Here is a 19552-nt window from a genome sequence, read left to right on the forward strand (position 1 = left end):
TTTCGTTCTGACACGTCCTACATGTACAGTGCTCGTGCCAGATCTTGTTTTCCGCTGAAATCGAATTACTGGAACGAAAAACTGGCGCACGGTAGATTTCAGGTGAAAAGATAACGCGAAAGATTTTAGCGTGCAATATTGTATTCTGTGTAAAGACGGGGCGATTTATGAGAAGTCGGCTTCGTGTAAGAATTCGTAGTTTCTTTGACGATATTGTCCGATTGCAAGACTTCTGGCCGCCGACGATGGGCAACGTGTCGTACGAGTATACGCTCTACTTGGTAGCATTGTTGTTCCCTTTTCCTCGTACATGTATCCTTCAGCCCCGAGTCATTGTTCCTGATCTTAGAAGAAGACTTTTAAATCGGGATTATCTCACCTTTCAGGAGAACGTACTGGATAGAACGTTCTCTCTTCTTCTATATATACTTCTATAAATCCTACACATTATTTTTGTATTCGCACGGAAATTCTATTTACCGAAGACGAAACGATTGTTGTTGAAAGAGAGGGAGAGAAAGAGAGAGAGAGAGAGAAAGGTATTGCACTATAAGAACCGATTAAAAGGAAATACGATACGCGTCGTTATTTAAAATAGTAGATAAACGATCGTTTCGTTTTCGCGTTGGCATGCGTACGCACGTGCACCGCACGACTAGCCGTCCCTTTAATTATCCCCTTCTTCGTCATCGCACCACTGACGTCATTCGACTTTTTGCCACCCTCACGGGCTGTTTTTTGCGTTCGGCAATATTGCAATCATAAACCCAAAAAGAAGCAATGAAAAAAATAAGAAAAAAAGAGCATATGTTAGAGTATATAAGAAACGAGTAATGTATAAAACGAGACGAGAAAAAAAATGCAAGAATAAAAGAAACAAATTGAAAATTACATTGCACCAAATATTAGCTATCGGTCGATCCTGACCGTGTCTCACACGCTTTGTTGGCCCTTTTTTCTGTCTTTCTCTATTTTTGTCTTTTCTTTCTCTGTTTCTTCTTGCCTTACGTTCAATTGATGATTCTCTTATTTTATACCACCTGTGACCAAATCCAAACTATGATAATCCGCAGGGCGAGTCAAACGAAACGAGGATAGCCGTGGCGAATCAGCGTGCGCACGCTCTACTCAAGTAAAATGCGTCACTCTGCCCACGTACCCGTCTCCTCCGAGCCCTAAATAGTCAAACAATAAATGAATATATATATACATATACGTATATATATACACACATATATATATATATAATATGTATATCAGCTCCAAAATATTGTACGCTCACACGCCCACGACCCTTTCTTCTGCCTTCTCGTCGTCGGTCGGACACCGCCAACCCGTCAACCCAACTCGATCCACCTGTTTGTGCTACAACGAAATCATCGAGCCTTCCGGTTACATCGATTTATATATTACGTGTGTCTTATATCTCGTGTACTTAGTGCAATCTCCTATTATTATACACGTCGTTTAGTTCTTACACCCCTTGTAACCGTGTTATCTTTTTTACCGTTCTTCTTGATGTGTCCAGCTCGTTTTTTTACTCTGGTTTCACCGATATGATTATACCGTATGTAGTATATTATACATATACATACGTATATATCTATATACATGCGCTTATATTAACGTCTAATCTTTTTGGAATCTTATTTGTCGGATGAAACCCCGCAGTATCGTCGCCGCGCTCGTCGTTGTCGTGACGACTATGCACGAGTTTTGTTTCTTTCTTATCGCTGCTGTATTCCTTTCGATTCGATTGAATATTCAATCTGACCCTTTTCGTGTTCGATCGAAGAATCCGCGGTATCGTCTAGATTATTGTATCGATTCTGCCAATCGGGCAGAATTTAAATCAGAATGGAAATCGGGCGCAGCAGCGAACGAGCTCAAGTACGAAGTAGTACGAGTCAACGATGACGACGAACGACGAGGCGAGAGAATAAAGAGCGCAGAATAATCGAAGTTAAACGAGGTCGACGATTACATGATCTTGATACACGCTTAAGTTTGAGTTACGATCTTCCGTTTGTTTGTTTTTTTGGTACGCAGGGCGAATCGAACGAGACGAGGATAAAGGTGGCCAACGAGCGAGCCCATCAGCTACTCAAGTAAGGCCACTCTCGACCACCTGCACCCCGTCGGCCACCAACAGCAACAAATACTACCATCACCACTATCACAACCACAACTACACTATTATTGACAACAACAACAATAACACTAGCAACTACAACAAAAGACCAGGGCTATCAGCTACAGATACACACGATCAGTTGTTACTCTCAGTTAATCGTGTTCATGTACTTGCAATTTATTTATTACGATTTACTTATACCTCGAATCAACGTGAACCTTTATTACAAACGAGTTGACAAATAGACGATCGAAAGAACGAATTGCAACTTCTATATTACATGTTCTTTTTTCCGTCCTACGTTCGAATCTTTTTCGTTCTTCGTTCTGTTCGATTTATAGTGTATATTTGTAGACAGTAAACGCGTGCGTTATAGAAAACGCCCAAGAGAGAATCGTTCTCATCGGTTTTCGTACGTATTTACTCGCAGTTAGTCTATTTATTGTTGTTCGTGCAACGCGTCGAAAGAGTTATTGCGTTCTGGGAAATAAATTGTACCATCTTACCCTGTTGTGCACTTTATTTTCGGCGAACGTTAGAAGTAAATTCTATTTGAATATATTACTTGTATCTTTATTGCTGTCGTTAGTATATCATCCAAGTAGCTCCATTCTCTAGCGATTATACCTTCTTTTTTTTTTTTTATTGTGAATCTTTGACTCCTCCTTTCGGTCCGTTTTACATTCAACTATCTTCGAATGGCCCTTCAGCGAATCTGCTCGAGCGTACTTACGAACATCATCTTTAACCCTTAAGAGAGCAAATTTTCATCTTTAAGACATAGAAATATTTAGGAAGAAAGTAGAAGAGAAAAAAAAAAAGTTAGTTTATTTACGAATAATGTTTACATGTAACGAAGATGTCGACGCAACGTCGTCAAGTCAATTCAGTGATCCGATAGAGTTTTTTAAAAGACGAGCCAGATGTTTACAAGGAAAAAGATAAGAAAGGGAGAAAGTAGAGAGCAAATGATGAAAAAGAGGATACAAAAGTGTAAAGATTTTTTCGTCTTAATTGCACGTTTATCCAAGTTCTTCCTCTCGTGATATAGCGTTTACACTTTTAACGATTTATCTAAAAAGTTTCTAAAATAAGAAGAGTTATTAACAGAGAAAATACAAAAATAAGAATACAAAATACAACAAATACTAGAGATCCATTAGTTTAAAAAAAAAAAAAAAAATAACGAATCGCAAGTATCGCGCGCCTGTTTAAGGGTTAAAGATTACCCACAGTTAACGAAAATAAAAGCATATACACAGGAAATGACAATGTCAGTTGGACGGGAGCGCACACACGCTGTAGTTCTCTGCATCGTTACACACACACACACACACACGCAAAATCCAAACGATCCTGTATACATACATACACATATATAGGTACACATACATGTAGCTATGTTCAGGTATACAGAGAGAAATCTGGAATACAACCACATACAGCGAACAATACAAAAGAGAAAAGGGAGAGTAGTATAGATCGCACAGCGTGTGGGAGTGCACATGTGAACGATACATACGCACAGCGAGCCCTCTTTAGGTAATACGTACCATGTAATTTGTTATCACGATTAGCGTTACGACCAAAATATCCGTGTACAGTAGATCGATACGTAGGTAGACACCAGAGATGCGTGTGTATGTGTGTATGTATGTGTGTGTGTGTGTGTGTGTGTCAGAGCACACGCGCGTGTCGCGCGGTAATTCCAAGCAGCAGTAGGTCGTAGCGAGCGTGCTAGCCGAGGAGCAGCCTCGAGATATATATGTATGATGTACGAGATTACCATGTTTGAAAACGCGAATGTATATCGAATGGATCGAGGGAGCTTACCCGTAAATGGCAAATAATATTAGGTTCCTCCCGAAAGCGGTCGTTACTCGCTTACCTTTTTCTCGATACATACGCTCTACGTCGAACATCGTGCGATCAACGAAATATCTCGCTTCCCGAGAGAACACGAAAAACCGGAGGGGATCACGACAGACGGGGCGAGGTAAAAAGCGGAGGAGGACGTTTAGCGCGGCAGCAAGTTGATGTCTACGAAGAAGAAAAGGGAGAGGAGAGAGCGTAGTGGTTCCTCCCGTCTGTAGAGTAGGAGGAAGGGAGGAGAAAAATATGAGAGCAAAATGATGGAAAAGGTACAAGAGAGAAGGAGTGGCGGAGATAAAAATGGAAGAAGAATTTGATAAACTAATGCAACGAAGAGGATGTCGTAGCGAAAAAAGTCTAGAAGAAAGAGAGAGGGAAACGGAATGAGAAAGCGAGAGGAGAGAAAAGAAAGGAAGGAGGTGTTAAATGTGTAGATAGAATTTTGTTCATCGTTTTATCTGTCGACTCACCATAGAGCGTAGATCGATTCTGTTTCTTGCGGTCCCGCGCACGCTCAACGCGCCGGGTTTGTCACTGTAAGGTTTAACTCCAAGTGAAAGAAATCACGAATGCGATAGAGAGAGCAAGAAGAATACGACAAAAGATTTAAACAAAGATTGTACATTATTGTATTTACACGAAGCGAAGTACCTCTACTTTGTACTATAGCGAGCGAAAGAACGAATGAACGAATAATCCATTGTACGTCGTGTTACCACGGCGCCCTGGGATTCTCCCGGTTATGTTTCTGTTTCGCGGTCTGCGAGTATCCACATTCCAGCATTTATCTCTTATTCAGAATCTTTATCTTGTTGAACCGTGATCGTTGTTTACGTGCAATAAGTTTGCGATCGTTCTGACAATGAGTCGATATTTTTCCTTTCATTTCTCTTTGCTAGAGGACTGCAATTTTGCAAATACGTAGAAGTAGCATAATACTATATAATAATTTGTAACTTGAAATAGAGATAGACATGACGTGGTTACCGCGGATTAGATCCAACGCTGCAGACAAGGGATGTCTCTCGAAGCAGCTGTCAGCCTTAACAGTATTCGCATCTTTACACTTACCTCTTTAGCTTTAAGAGAATGCATAGAGACAGAGAGCAGAGATGCTGTCAGCGCTGACGTGATCCCTCAAAACCCTGTAGCATCAAAATTAGTCCTTAGAAAAGAGAGAACGAGCGAGAGAGAGAGAGAAAGATGATGAACAAACAATAAGTATGAGAAGATTTTGTCGCGTAGAGATTTTTTTATGTAGACCACATTTGGTAAAGAGAAAAAGAAAATACGTGTACACCGCATTTAGCATATCGTCTATAAGCATGAGATGATTTCGATACACGTATTACTTATTATACATTCATGTAAACTTTATTTTGGATTTAACGAATTAATCATATATATATATATACATATATATATATAACGATATTGTATAAATATTGTAAAGGGTATCGCCCTCGAGTCGCGCGTTGTATTAAGAATGGAGCACAAAAAGACGGAAGGGGATATATTACGAGTAGTTCCTTTCGATTTCGCTTGTTTGTTTGCTTTTCTCATTAACGTAGTAATGCAGTTATGATCGGTGGCTTGCAAAAATTCTTGGACGCTTCGCCGGACGAACGTACTAAGAGGAATAAAAGAGAGAATGCTAAGGGAAATTTGGTGAGCGAAGGAACAGAGCAAATGGATGTATGAGAGGGAGAGAGAGGAAGTAATATTAGAGAGCAAGTGCGTGATATTTGATGATGATAATGATTATGATTGTTACTCGAGATCGTTAGGCCTATCGTAATTATTTACTTTGTCAGAGGAAAGATATACGAACGATTATAAATAGGTATAAATATATATATATATATATATATATAAAGATTATATATATATATATAAATATAAACATGATACAAACATATTACATGCATATATTTACGGAACGAGCGCGATGAGCCCCCTTCTTATGTAGACCTCTAAAATAGAGAAAAAAAAAACGAAAAAAAGGGAGGAAAAAGAGAACGAAAGAGTCTACTTTATTTGCGAGCGGATAATGTTGTTATATTATCATAAATATTATATATATTATACAATACGGAATCGAGCAATATTGTATTGTTATTTCGTCGTTAACATTTATCACCGCCTATTCGAAGAATTATATTATGTACCTATTTTACAAAATAATCCCTCGTATCTGAAACGAGTAACTCATATCGAACCTGTTATAGGTCTATGTGGTACGCGTAATTTTAAATATTCACAGAATTGTATAGAACACGCAGATTTAAGTAGATAGACGCGTAGATAGATCAAAATAGACGAAGTAGCCTGCGGAAAAGGGAAATGGTTTACGGTGTGAATGAGAGATCGAGTGAACGAGATGAAATTATAAACCGATTAATTGAACAGCAGTTTTCTTATAAAATGGAAAACTGTGAGAGCAGCGACCACAGAACAAAAAAAAGAAATAGAAGAAATGACGGAGAGAGGCGAAAGCTCGCGAAAGATCGTGTGCAACCGATTCGAAGATTCGCTGTTAATGCATTGTTCTATTTGGTTGACGTATTCGTAAAGTTTACGGTGGTTGCGTGCAATTTTTCTCGAGTCGATCTTTAAGAAAGGAGAAGTTTCGTGCGAAACTCGTCGTTCGAAATTTATCTTTCGACTGTCTCCTGACGAAGTTATTGCGGTATAGAGCGGTATTGTAAAGCGAGACGATGAGAACTGCGTACACCGACGTCTAACGTTTGCAATAACAAGAGTACGATCGCGATTAATAACACAAATTGGGACCACCGTGCAAAAGTGCAAGGTGCCGAGATGAAAACGACTACGGCGCGACGAGTACCACAAAGCTCGACGCTGTTAATTTCTTTTGTTTTTCAATTATCACGAACGTCGAACATCTCGTCGTTGCCGGCCGCTTTCCGATTCTTCGAAGCGACGATAAAAACGAGACGAGAAATCGCGAATATTCAGTAGAGTAAACCACGAAGCCTGACAAAGAAGTTAGAACAAACATAAAAAAGAAAAAATACTGAAAAATAATGAAAAAAAAAAAAGAAGAAACATAAGGATGGTAAAAGATAGAGGGAAAGTACGCGAACATTGTAAAGTATTTGGTAAACAGACAAATTGATGAAAAAATCAGCTTTTCTCTTTTTAGTACTGATGTATTGTCGCTAGATGTATTACAGAGACGTAAGAAGTATTCTTCGGCAGTACTATTATAACAAATGCCTATGTATTTTACTTCTCGGCAAATAAACCATCAAGTATTGTATGACTGCTGTTTCTTCTACCTTGGATTCTCATCTTCAGTGACACTGCCAGGTATCGTTTTTCTATTCTCTATTCTTTTCTACTTATATTTACATTTTTACATCCAACTCGCTTCCAATCATGATCATTACTGATTACTACGGCAACATTTTACAGAGAATCAGTTGAAGAATCGAGTTATCTACGTTGGACGGATTTAGAAACGGGAGTAGATCGATTCCAAGACGCGTAATCTCCCCTTAGAAACTCCCTATGCCGCGAGAACGTGGCGCGAGCTTTTCTTCGAGCTGAAGCAGAAAATGTTCGAGCATCTTTACGAACTTCGACGAGAGATTCGCGAGAAGAAGAGCTGGGGCTTTGCTCGACTGGACGATTGCAAATGCTGCATTGGCGTTGTTCTCGCGGTAATGCCTTTGTTTCACAAATTCTCTCTGAATTTCTGGTCCATTTGACCGGATTTGGCGAAGGAAGTGGAGGTGGAGGTAGAGGTGGAGGTGGAGGAGGAAGAGAAAGAGGTGGAGGTGGAGGAAGGAGAGAAAGAGGCGGAGATGATGGAAGAGGAGGAACAGATAATTGTATCGGATGTGGTTGAAAAATTGGTCTTGTGTGGAGCTCAAAATCTGCCAGTAAACGATAAGAAGGAGGAACATTTTTGCTTCGTATCCTAGCTAGAATATTGCTTCTTCTGATTTCCAGTTTCATCCGACTTCTGGGACTATAAAGTTTTGTCGATCCATTTCGAGCTCTAATGGCCTCTCTTCTAGCCAGAGTGTGCTGAAGAGTACCACGGAATCTATTGTAAACGTCCGTTGAACTTAACCTTGTACGAACTTCGCTTCTTGAACAATCGTATCTCAAATTGCTACTCGAAATATCTGCTCCTCCGCTTTCCCTATGCTGAGTACCTCTATCGATACCTTCCCAGATTTGACCAAATTTTTCTAATACTTTTATGCGCCTACCAGAGTTCTGATTTGTAATTACGTTTTGTTTTGATGGTACATTAACTTTTGTTATATTGGAGGACTTTGAAGGCACGATTTCGGAAAGAAATTGATCTTCCTCTTCGTCTTCTACATCAAGATTTAGTACAAAAGGAGGTGGAGGTGGCGGCGGCGGCGGTGGTAAATTCGTCGAGGAATCGTCCGATAATAATGAAAAAACAGAGAGATGATCTTTTTTCATAACAATCTCAGATCTCGTTTTATGTTCTGAAAGAAGTCTCGTTTCTTCTTCAGGTTGCTCATCTTCCTCGCTGATCTCTCCCAACCGTTGCCCGCTTCGTTTCTTACCTCGAGAATTGTTAGAAAAGAAGGTAGGTCTAATAGTAGGTAGACTTTTCGATTTAACGGAGGAGATTTTCGAACGAATCTTCGTTAAAACTTTCATGCTACCCTTCCTGTTTTTACGACGCTGCGAACTCGTTTCCTCCTCGTCCCAACTTTTCGAGAACGTAGAGGCTAACTTTAGTTTCGATCGTTTTCTCTGAGGACGCATTCTCTCGCTTCTTCGCTCGTTTCCAGGTAAATCTTCCGGTTTGAAGAATATCCAGACGTGGTAACGAGTCTTCTGAGGTCCTATGTACAGCTCGTTGCTATAGGCTGTTTGCAATAATCGAGACACGTACGACAAAATTACCTGAAAACCAAAAGTGAAGTATATAAAAATATTTTCGATTTTTAATCATTGAACTTTATTCTCGAAAGACTTTTCACCGTGTTTTTATATGAATTCCTAATTTTATTCCTTTTATACGTACCTGATATAGGGATAAAAGAGCAAGATATCCTGTCAAGTACGTTTTGATAACTTCACCTCGACTTATAATCTTCGATCTGCACCCATCAGTGGAGATGGTTAAATGTTTAGGATCGTAGTTGTAGACGGCACTGGGGCTGAGGATATCGTGATGAACACAAGGTTTCGGAATGTCATTGGAACAACAGGAAAAAGGTACATCCACGGGCGTGGAAGTTTCTTCTTCTCGCTCTTCTGGTACTGATCTTTATCACACAATCAATGCATTCAAGCATTAAGACAGACTAAGAGAACATACTAAAAATACTAATACCTCCTTTTAAAACAGACAAAAGTAAATCAGTAAAGCTGAGATTAAATGGTATTATCTACCTTCGACAATCATCATATTTTAAGGAACATTCTGAAAAAATATTTAGGAAGCACATGGTAAATGTATTAATGAAGCACTATGTTCATATTTATTCAGTAAATATAAAACAGGAAAAAATTCTTCAAGACCACTATAATTATCGATAATTAAACGTAGTTCCTATTTAGAAACTAGTATTAAAGTACAATTTCCTCAATTCACGATGTAATTTCGTAGTTCATTTTCTCAGAAAGTTCCTCGATTATCCTTTTAACCATTTTTCATATTTATTGCTAACACCTTGTTTCCTTTTCTACACTAGCGTGCACGATGGTCACTAACCATTTAATTCTTGTCATTAACAATAATAAATGGTAATTGGTTCGATTATACCCACTGCCCTTCCAGTCGAGGACCGTTCTCCATATCCTCAGGTCCCTCCATCGACAGTTTCAGCCACGGAATTCGAAACCAATCTTCGTAACTATTATCCCCGCAACATTCGAGTTCGGTTTGAAGTGCGTCCACCCTCGCTTTCACAGCGACGTCAATTCCATATTTCTCCATAGCTTCTATCAAGCCATCGCGGCTTTTTTGCTGAAATCCGCTCAACAGAATCAAGTAAGTGGCATTCAGAATAGCTACCAAGAATCCTGACAGCAGGCAGGCAATCACGTGGAAGAATAGAAGTCGATTCACATCGTGAGGATCTACGTTGTCGTCTACTTTCTGTTGATCCTCTAAATCGTTTCTAGCTGGTTCTAGTTTCAGGTAGAGCCAGCACTTAATTCCCAGGATATAGGCAGGGGAACAGCAAACGCCAGCAGACACGATGATCGCGGTCCACACGTGACCGTCACCTGCTCGTCGTGATCCGCTCGTTAACCCACACAATCGAAAAAAAGCGAATTCTAAGAAATTCGTCGTATGACCATCATCGAGAAATGGGAGAATTTTTTAGTGTTAGTCGTGCCTGACGATAGTAAAATATTATTATGTGACTCTACTGCATTCCGTGGATCATTCGTAGCCCAATCGTCATTTTCCATTCTTAATAAGTTATTTTAGTTTCACAAGTTATTCTTGTTGCGATATTTTATGCATAATTTTTCCAACGTTTAGAGTCTTTTTATATGTTGAAATAATGGTAAAATTAAAATTGCAGCAGTGTCAATACATATACTAGCGTTCATAAGTCACGAGAAAATCGCCCGTTTGAAACACTAGCTTTAATAAAAGAGATTTGTAATTAATATGCGTGATAATATCTGTGAAATATAAATAGTATGATCTGAACGCCGTTAACAAATATCAACTTTGTTTTGTAATTACGCCAAATATGCTAAATCTCCCCTGATCCATTGACGATAGAGTACATTTCAATGTACAACAGGACTCCATTTATCTAAATTATGTTTCAGTTAATTTCTGTTCAATCGAAGCCCAGCTGATTAAATCTTCTTATCTGGACATCGACTCTCGCTATGTGAACGAAAAATAATAGATAGTAGGAAGAATTAATATACTTCAATTATATGTTTATCACGACGAGTTCAGATAAATGAAATTCTGTGTATCATTTATACGATCGCTAATTCCATAGATATACGATCGCTAATTCCATAGATAAACGATCGATACCTGATTAAATTGGAAAAAGATTCGACAGATTTAAGGCCGTATTTTAGGACACTGCTACGAAATACAATCAGAAAATCTCCCGAAATCAGAGGATGAAACGAATCAGAATTAAAGGCAGTTCTTCTACAAACCACTGTTATCGATTGTTATAAATAGTTTTCCTACGTGGACTAACCAGGGGTGATAAGATTCAGGTAATCGGCAAAGCCTCTTTCGAATCGTACGGCCCAGAGAATGGCCAGAACGACGGCTAAAAGACCAGCCAGGTTCATGGAGAAAACAATACAGTAGAGTACTTTCACGGAGGGCCAGCAGTAAACGGCATTTACTAAGCCCATGTATCGTTCGCTTTATGGTGGATAATCTTCATTGATATCCAAGAGCCTGTCATCGTAAATGGTTTGTGCAATTTCCTTAATTATCTCCTCTAAAAGGTTACAATACAAAATTGCTTTATTGCCAAGATATTGGAACCTGAAGTACCACGCGATAATGCTATTTCTTTCGGTGCTATCTTTGCACTGCAAGTTTCATATAGATTGCTAATAATTTCAAGATATATTCGATTAAAAATTTGACACACGTCGTATCATTTTATATATCATTATATATCAAAAATTCATAGCAGCGCATCTTTCTTAAATTAAGTAATTAATGAAATTGAACAAGTGGAATTAAATCGGACGAAGAGTAGAACAATTATTGTTTGCAGCTGTCGCAACTAACGATATTACGACGGTATTATTACAGAACGAGAATACTAAACCAAAGGTCGTATGGAATGAAACTTCGTCTATAATAGTTACAAAGGCTTAAATGAGTCTTATAAGGGCTAAAATATTTTAGACAATGAATCATTTTGTTTTCTTGAGTATTAGAATTAGTCTATATTAGTCACTCTTAATGTCTTAAACGGTGCGAATAAGATAAATAGCGAAATATTAGAAAGATTATTTATTTATTTATTTACTTATAACATCTTTTTCTCATGATAATATTGATCTATATCAACGCTGTAATATAGATAGGATTATTAGTAATAACCATAGATGTTACGGTAATAAAAATACAGAGATGACAGTAAAGTAATAAAATTATACATTATTATAGTGATTATAATCAATAAGTGAATAAGTAAAAATATACATATATATATATATATATATATATATGTATACTAACTTAGAATTTATAATATTCCTTAATACATGTGCATAGAACGATAATACGATAATATGGTAATAACAACTGATTCTCGGGTTGGCCTCGTTAAAAACTATAAAAAACAGTAACAACGACGACAAGGATCGCGATAAACGCTATCAGCTCGCCATAAATGCCGTATCAATCGGCTGTAATATAGAAAACGAGTGCCGCATGTGTTCCACATTCACACATCCTCATCTTATTTATCGTATATATATCATGTATTTTTTCTCTCAATTAACAATGTCCCCCATCGTCTTCTCTTTTGCCTCGAATTTCTATGCATCGTCAAATTATCAACAATCCAAATGAATGAACAGCGAAACTCGTGGACTCGAATATATTTGTCTGAATGAGGTAAAATCATTATATGTAGAGAGAATTATGCTCTATTATAGTAGAACCAAATCCCAGTCCGATTTATTTATAAAACAGTTATTATACCGCACAGGTAGAACTGTTCTCTCATTATCCTTTATACTACAAGACTTATTGGCTAACGCCCTAAAAATGCATTGGCACTTTCGTATGAGAAAAACTATCATCACGAATCCATACGGCACGTTATACATAGCACAATTACCAATGAAAAAATAGTGATATATTTGCACGATATGCGCTATCAAATCGTACAAGATAAACACCCTGAATCATTTGCAGCTGCGTCGCTTTGGCATTTCATTGCCCCGTAACAAACTGATCCTCTATTATCTCGCTCTAGATATTGCATTTCTTCTTCTTTTTTTTTTTAATCCTCTTCTTTTTAATCCTCACGAAATCCGATCAACTCCATTGCGGAGTCGGCTTGTATTCGGATTAAACACGAACGCTTAAACGAGATTCCGATTCAGTAGACTTCCAAACAGGTCCGGTTCCACTTGAAGCAAACCATTAGCCGACATACTCGTATCATAATCAAAATTTTCGAATGGCATCATCGGTGAGGATGGCGACGACTCGATTGATCCATAGCTACATAGTTGTTTTCTCGCAGCAGGGCTCAGCTGGTCGAAGGATACGCTGGACCCTCTGGAATCCAGACATTGAGGCACCATTTGGTGGTTCTCCAGGTTCACAGACAGTGGAGACATCAGGCTTTTAGGGTATATGGACGGCACGTTCCGCGAGTCCATTAGGTTTTCCTAAATAATTTATACTAATCATTATCCTTCGTTCACAGATTTCTAGGGTATGATGGGTGTGTCGTTAAATATCGCGTGACTCTTGATATTTTAATCAACCCTCCGCGAGGGTAATATACTATAACACGTTACGTAACTGATAGGATGAAGTCAGTATATACTAGCCAGATAGCTATAATTTTATACTTTTATAAGGAATGGTAAATTTGAGATAAGAAATAATCCAATTACTGCAGTTTATTTTTAATGTCTTTTAACTAAAATTTTGTAATTAAAGGATAAATATTAATGGACAAAGTGCGGACTTTTATGCACTTAAGAGCGATTTCAAAGACGGAAAAATGTACGTAATAAACTATATATAGCCAAGTGTTCTTAAAAATGTAAATTTGGGTAAAAATTAGCAGTTTATTAAAAATAAAGATATGAGGCTAACATATGAATCAACACGAGTCCTGACTCCATCTTACTGATTCAACGTCAAATATTCTCGTTTTATTTATTCTGAAAATAAACCTCAGCCCTCCAAATATGAGCATGTCTTCACATTGTTATATGTTTTTCAACGCGTCACGGTCTCGAAAGCGTGTTGCTGCGTTTCGTATGAAAGACTAGGAAATTGGGAAACGTTTCTAACTACGAAAGAAGTCAAATAGAGAATACTACTTCTGTACTTGTTACTTGCGTTCGCACGATCATTTCAAAGTTTTAAAATACATACAGATTCGTCAGCATTGGTACAGACCCTGATCTAAACAACACAATTCTAATCAATTAGAATCTTTTTTAAATTAGAAAAACAATGACTGATATATTGATAAATGAAACGCATAAATTTTTGTCATAAATTCCAAGAAATTTCGTACGCGACGAAATCATATTTTATCGAGTATGCTAAATGTTATTCGCTTTTTCAAATTACGCAAAGCAATCGATGCAATATCTTTGAAAATAATCTCGTCACTACCGACAGATGTAAAAAAAAGGTTCAATAATCAACACCATCGATTATGATCGATTGTTTCTTCGATGTTGTTCATGATACATCGTTTAAAAGCAAAAGCATCGTTCGTTGAAACGTCGCTTGGTCAGCACGTGGACGTAGTAGCATAATATCAAGACTACGATGGAAGGCGATTGGAGCGGAAGGATGAGAAAGGAGGAAACGAAACGCAGCAGTTCAGATGATTCGATGTTCAATGTTCAATGTATTTGGACAATCTTCAATCAACAATTTTATATACTTTGAAGTAGAATACATAACGTGACGTTAAACAGCGACACGGTTAAACGAACTACGGCCGAGCGAAGTTACATCTCTCGTCTCGCCTAACAGATCCCCCGTGTGTCCTTCGAAGACACGGGAGACGCGCGCGTGCTCTGTACTCTATCAACATCGTCCTGAATATTTTGTACTTTCGTCACCTCGACTTTCTAAATATTCTCCCTCTTTATTTTTCTCGCTTAAGACCCCTCGTTCACTCGATCTTCCTTTCTGCCTTTCTCTCTCTCTCTCACTCTCTCGGCGATCATATTTGCGAGTACCGAATCGAGTATCGCGATAGTAACTTTCCTAGGAAACTTGTAAATCCATCGTTGTCCGCATCGCGAGAAAAATTAGACGAAGTTCGGGAACATCGTCTGGTAAACTGCCAACTAACTCTTCGCGTTAATCCTTTATCCGTTGATCGGCTCAACCTCGGAAAATATCGCTTCTAATTGTCTCAGACTGTCGCGAAGCGTTGTCGAGAGTTAGAAGAAAAAAAAAAAAAAAAAGAAAGATAAAAAGAATCGATCGACGATCAAACGTAGGAGGCGTTCGTGAGATCGGTGGACGGTCGACCCATCGCGACGCGATGTTTCGTTGACGTTCGTGTACTGGAACTAACTCGGCAATGATAGCCGAGACGCTGAGAACGCGGCTCACGATCTATGAAAGACCCAACGTTCCAGGCAGAAGACATATCGTAAAACGATCGCGAGTTCGAACAGTCGCCTGCTTCACGTGCTTGTTATGCTTTTGGAGGACTTCGGTTTCGCGAAACAAACGTATCCCGCACTCACGTCGCAGCCGGATACCAGGAGATTCATTAGCACGCTGTTGCACGCCGGATTCCGCTGAGAGATCTGACTGGTCGCGTCGCCGTTTTCTACGCCGCTTCGACGACACCTTCCTTCGTTCGTTTCGACTTTTCTTCCTCCGCCATCGTTAACTCCTCCTCCTCCGCCACCATTGTCTCCTTCGCCATCCTCCGCATTCAGATTCCCTTCTAATCGAGTAACGTTCTGTCGACCTTTTACCGCACTGTCGTACGATTCGTTCGCGAAATTATTCCGCAGAACGTTCTGTTGAGACACCAGGCGACGCAACAATTGACTGTTGCCCAAGTTCGACGATTTTCTCGAAGATGGCTGCTGGTTTGTTAACAGGTGATCCTCTAGACTAAGATTACCGCTATATTTCGCGGATTCGTCACATCTGATGCGCTTATTGTCGTTCCCTGCGTCTACGGAGGCAGTGTGAATACGCTTCGTTGGTCTGTCCATTTTGGAGGACCAATGGCAGTTATCTAGATTTATATCTGAGACAGGATAATAACAATCAATCTCTCGACGGAGCCTTAAGTCATCCAGATAGAAGAAACTTAATAGTTTCATACTTGTTATTGGTAGAGTTGCACTAGTAGATAGAAGAAGGGACTTACTCTTTCTAGGGATTTGACCGAGAACTTGTACTGGGTTCACCAGACCTCCTCCATGATCGTTGTATTTTCTGGAAACGACTTGATCCATTTTCAATAACTGCGCTAAACTGGAATCTGTCGTTCTTTGCTCCTTTTCCGTTAACGTCCTGTAAACAATACATAAAGATTCACGGTTCTCGTCCCGATTCTCGTAATTATAATTTTCGCTCCCATCATTTCGTACCATTTTAGACAACTTTTGTGATCTGTCGTCTGTGGCGGACTCCACATAACCATATCATTGCTTATGAGCAAATCCAGAGCCTCATCCTGATCCGACATTGGGATATAAGGTGCTCTAAATTCCAACTCGTCGTCGCCTATACTATCGTTCAGGCCTAACATTAACATCTCGTCCTCTGATAAACCGTCCGCACCGCTACCTCCTGTCGGGCTACCCAACGAATCTATACTTCGTTCTGGACTCTGAAATATAATACACAACGGGATTAATTAAGTAATATTTTACTACAATTACGATATTTAAAAATACTTGAAAATATTTGGGAATATTCATAGTATATTTGAGAAGATCCGAGAATATTTGTGTAATGTCTGCAAGTGTCTGGAGGAATCGAGTAAATCGGCTCACTTGACGGTACTTGGTGAGCGGCGGTGAAACCGCGCTGGGATCGATGCTACATGGACTGCTCGGTGAATCTCCGTACATGAACGGATCGCTATCGGCCAGAGACTCCCCTAAATCCTTGCTCCTCGAGGTGTCTCCCAACTCAGTATCTTTGAGAGAGTCGGTGAAATCTGTGGAGCGTAATTCAGGTGCTAGGGTTCCATCGGGGCTCAGTAGGGGACAATAGTTGTCGCTGCCAAGAATAAACTCGTCGAGCATGTCCGTAAGGAAAGGCGTGTCTTCGAGGGGGACGCATACGTCGCCAGGTGTAGGCGCCAGATGTGTTAGATCCTCCGGTTCGTCCTTCAGCACTGTAACATTCCATAGATGAAATTCAAATACCTTTAAGGGTACTCCGATCGTTGTTTACTTCCGTATTATAATAAATATCGGTTACTCTGTACGAAAATTAAAGGAAAGTTACACGATAAGACGTATTTCATAAAAAAGCAATTTTCGTCTTCTATATTTCATATAAAAGCAATTTTTAAATTAAGTTTATGTATTGTCAGCAATTCCATATTATCTAATCTGCTGTTTCGATTGCTTTAGGAATTAAACGTGCACTTGTCTATTCTTCTGTATATCTATCTGTGCATCTATCTATCTATTCTTGAACATTTAAGAAATATTGACTGTCGTACGTCATAACGTTAGCTACTTTGTTGCTTTTAAGAGAGAAACTTCTTACATTTATTATCTAATTCTAAAAGATAATATATCTCTTTACACAGCAGATAGTTTTTTTTCTTCGTCTAAGTAATATTGAAATCTTAGCCACTATATAAAAATGGAGAAATTAACAAATATAATCTTATCATGCTGTTTCCATGTGCTCATCGTTTGATCCTAAATATTCGCAATATCGTATCTCACGTGATACAACATTTACTGTCTACCTACGAAGTTTTTTTTGTACAACGAGTACTTCTCCCTCACCTAATTATTATTCTCTCTCTCTCTCTCTTTTTATACTCTTCGTCATTATCGACCGAAGTCGCGTGTTGCAACATTTATCTCTTGATTATTGCGCGAATAGCAACGAGTTTAAAGAGATAGCCAAACGAGTGAAACGTAAAGATACAAGACGAGGAAAAACAAGACTCGTTGCGAAACAATACGAAGGAAGAGATGAATGACACCCACTCGTAAGGCCTGGATGATCCTCGCTGAAAGTCAAGAAGCCTTTGTTCATGTCCTCGGTACGAGGAGCGAAGATACTCGCTGTCGCTGTCTGTGGCAGTGGTCTGCAGGTGATCTGGTCTTGCTGTTGTTGTTGTTGTTGTTGCGTCGCAATAGAAGCGAACAGGTGTCTGGTAACGACGTGTGGCCTGCTCTGGCGAACCGTTGTCTTCGAATTGTATTCCACCGCGGGTTTGCCCTAGAAGATCATCTCCATCAACTCCAAAATTCTTTTCTCTATCTTTCTCAAAATGAACACACTCCTCTCTCTACAAAACGTATACTAGAAGAATATAGCGAGGTCGTACAATTGATCAGCGGCTATCGTTCGTAGCTTTGGATGGCCAATGAATCAATGAGCAATTAACGCTCAATTAATATAAGATGTATCGCAGGTCATGGTTATCTATTCGCAAGGATAAAGATAATTTCTAGTAACGCGAATAAACCAACTAAAAATCAGGTCCAAATCGAGCAAAACTAAACCATATTGCTATTTCATAAGATACGTGCAATTTTATAAAACTCCTTATAGTAACAATTTCTATCGTCTGAAGACCTAATAGAGTAACCGAATAAATGAGCCACTCTGACGCCACATTGATCAACTGCAGAATTAAAAATCAGATAAAAGAGATATCATTCGAACCTCTGTTTCTCTTAAGTTTACCTTGGAATTTACTATCGCTTATATATTATATCTTTGCAATAAACCTACAGAAGTAAATCGTTTCTTTTTTAAAGTTGTATGCTAATCCCAATAATAATAATAAACCCGAGCAACAAAATAAAGAAACTAAGAAACAAGAAAGTGGCGACTCGCTATATTCTCCTTCCTCGAATCGTACCTGGAACACGAACGGAGTGCGGCTACCAGCAGATTGCTGGCGGCACCGTTGCTTCCGTTTTGGCTCGTTGTTCTCCTTCAGCGACTCTTCCAGCGACTCTTTCAAAGCCTGTACACCGACGAACGATTTCTCTGTAGACTGGACCGGTCTCGGGAAGGTGTTATCCTTCCGCGAGCCGTCCTGAAGCTGAACAGGCTCCTTCTTCGCCTTGTTGTCCGCCGTGCGGAAAATCGAACTGGTCACTGTCAAGGGTTTCACGCGATCGGAAGAGCCGGTAGTCGCTGACTTCGATTTTGTAGCAGGTAACGATAATTGTTGCTGGTTCTTCTCGAGCGCTGTATCCTCGAGCTTCTTGCTGTTCACTTGCACTCGAACACGAAGCTTTGCGGTAGCTTGAAGAGGTGGAACTTGGACAACGTCGCTCGTGGCAGCCGGCTTCTCCTCCGGCTTCACGGCCTCCTTGGTGTCACGTGCTGCGAGCTGCCGCGCGCTGTACACCTCATCCTCGCGTTCCACGCCGCTGAAAGCAGAAATCCTACCTGGTGGAAACTGCCGCGCCATCGACGATTCTGTTTCTACGTGTGACACCACTTTCTCTCTCGATTCATTTAACAAACCTGCGTTTTCTAATAGCTAACTGTTGCACGAAGTCTGAGTGAATTTCGGTTCATACAGCGATATTATGTCTGGCGTTTCTTATTTTCCGAGTTTCAACAGTTCCCGGTCAGACTGGCTCGCAAGTTCATATTCTATTCTGAACCGA

At 39.5% G+C, this 19552-nt stretch overlaps 3 protein-coding genes across 13 annotated transcripts in view; 1 reads left to right on the forward strand and 2 right to left on the reverse strand.

Annotated features, from left to right (window-relative positions):
- Positions 1-7289, forward strand: part of Snap25 (Synaptosomal-associated protein 25kDa) — a 28781-nt gene extending 21492 nt beyond the window's left edge. For 7 of the 10 annotated variants that reach the window (XM_072012325.1, XM_072012328.1, XM_072012330.1 and 4 more), the window contains exon 7: positions 2050-7289. In XM_072012325.1, the coding sequence (XP_071868426.1) occupies positions 2050-2112 (63 nt within the window). In that variant the 3' untranslated portion in view covers positions 2113-7289. Of the gene's footprint in view, positions 1-1073; positions 1650-2049 lie in introns of those variants that run through there. The other 3 variants (XM_072012331.1, XM_072012332.1, XM_072012329.1) reach the window with 1 other exon arrangement.
- LOC139992378 (uncharacterized) lies at positions 2763-11831 on the reverse strand. The gene is made up of 4 exons (XM_072013166.1): positions 11215-11831; positions 9788-10354; positions 9048-9286; positions 2763-8926 (listed from the first exon to the last, which is right to left on the reverse strand). The coding sequence occupies exons 1-4, from the start codon at positions 11375-11377 to the stop codon at positions 7466-7468; spliced, it is 2430 nt and encodes an 809-aa protein (XP_071869267.1). The 5' UTR covers positions 11378-11831; the 3' UTR covers positions 2763-7465.
- A 147-nt stretch (positions 11832-11978) lies between these two features.
- The window catches only part of Sima (HIF-1 transcription factor component sima), a 37820-nt gene continuing 30246 nt past the window's right edge, over positions 11979-19552 (reverse strand). For both annotated transcript variants that reach the window (XM_072012313.1, XM_072012312.1), the window contains exons 8-14: positions 18790-19309; positions 17906-18140; positions 16724-17070; positions 16316-16557; positions 16093-16238; positions 15452-15969; positions 11979-13387 (exon numbers count right to left, since the gene is read on the reverse strand). In XM_072012313.1, the coding sequence (XP_071868414.1) occupies positions 13076-13387; positions 15452-15969; positions 16093-16238; positions 16316-16557; positions 16724-17070; positions 17906-18140; positions 18790-19309 (2320 nt within the window). In that variant the 3' untranslated portion in view covers positions 11979-13075. The remainder of the gene's footprint in view (positions 13388-15451; positions 15970-16092; positions 16239-16315; positions 16558-16723; positions 17071-17905; positions 18141-18789; positions 19310-19552) is intronic.

The sequence above is a fragment of the Bombus fervidus genome, chromosome 11 (assembly GCF_041682495.2).
Source record: "Bombus fervidus isolate BK054 chromosome 11, iyBomFerv1, whole genome shotgun sequence".
NCBI lineage: Eukaryota > Metazoa > Arthropoda > Insecta > Hymenoptera > Apidae > Bombus > Bombus fervidus.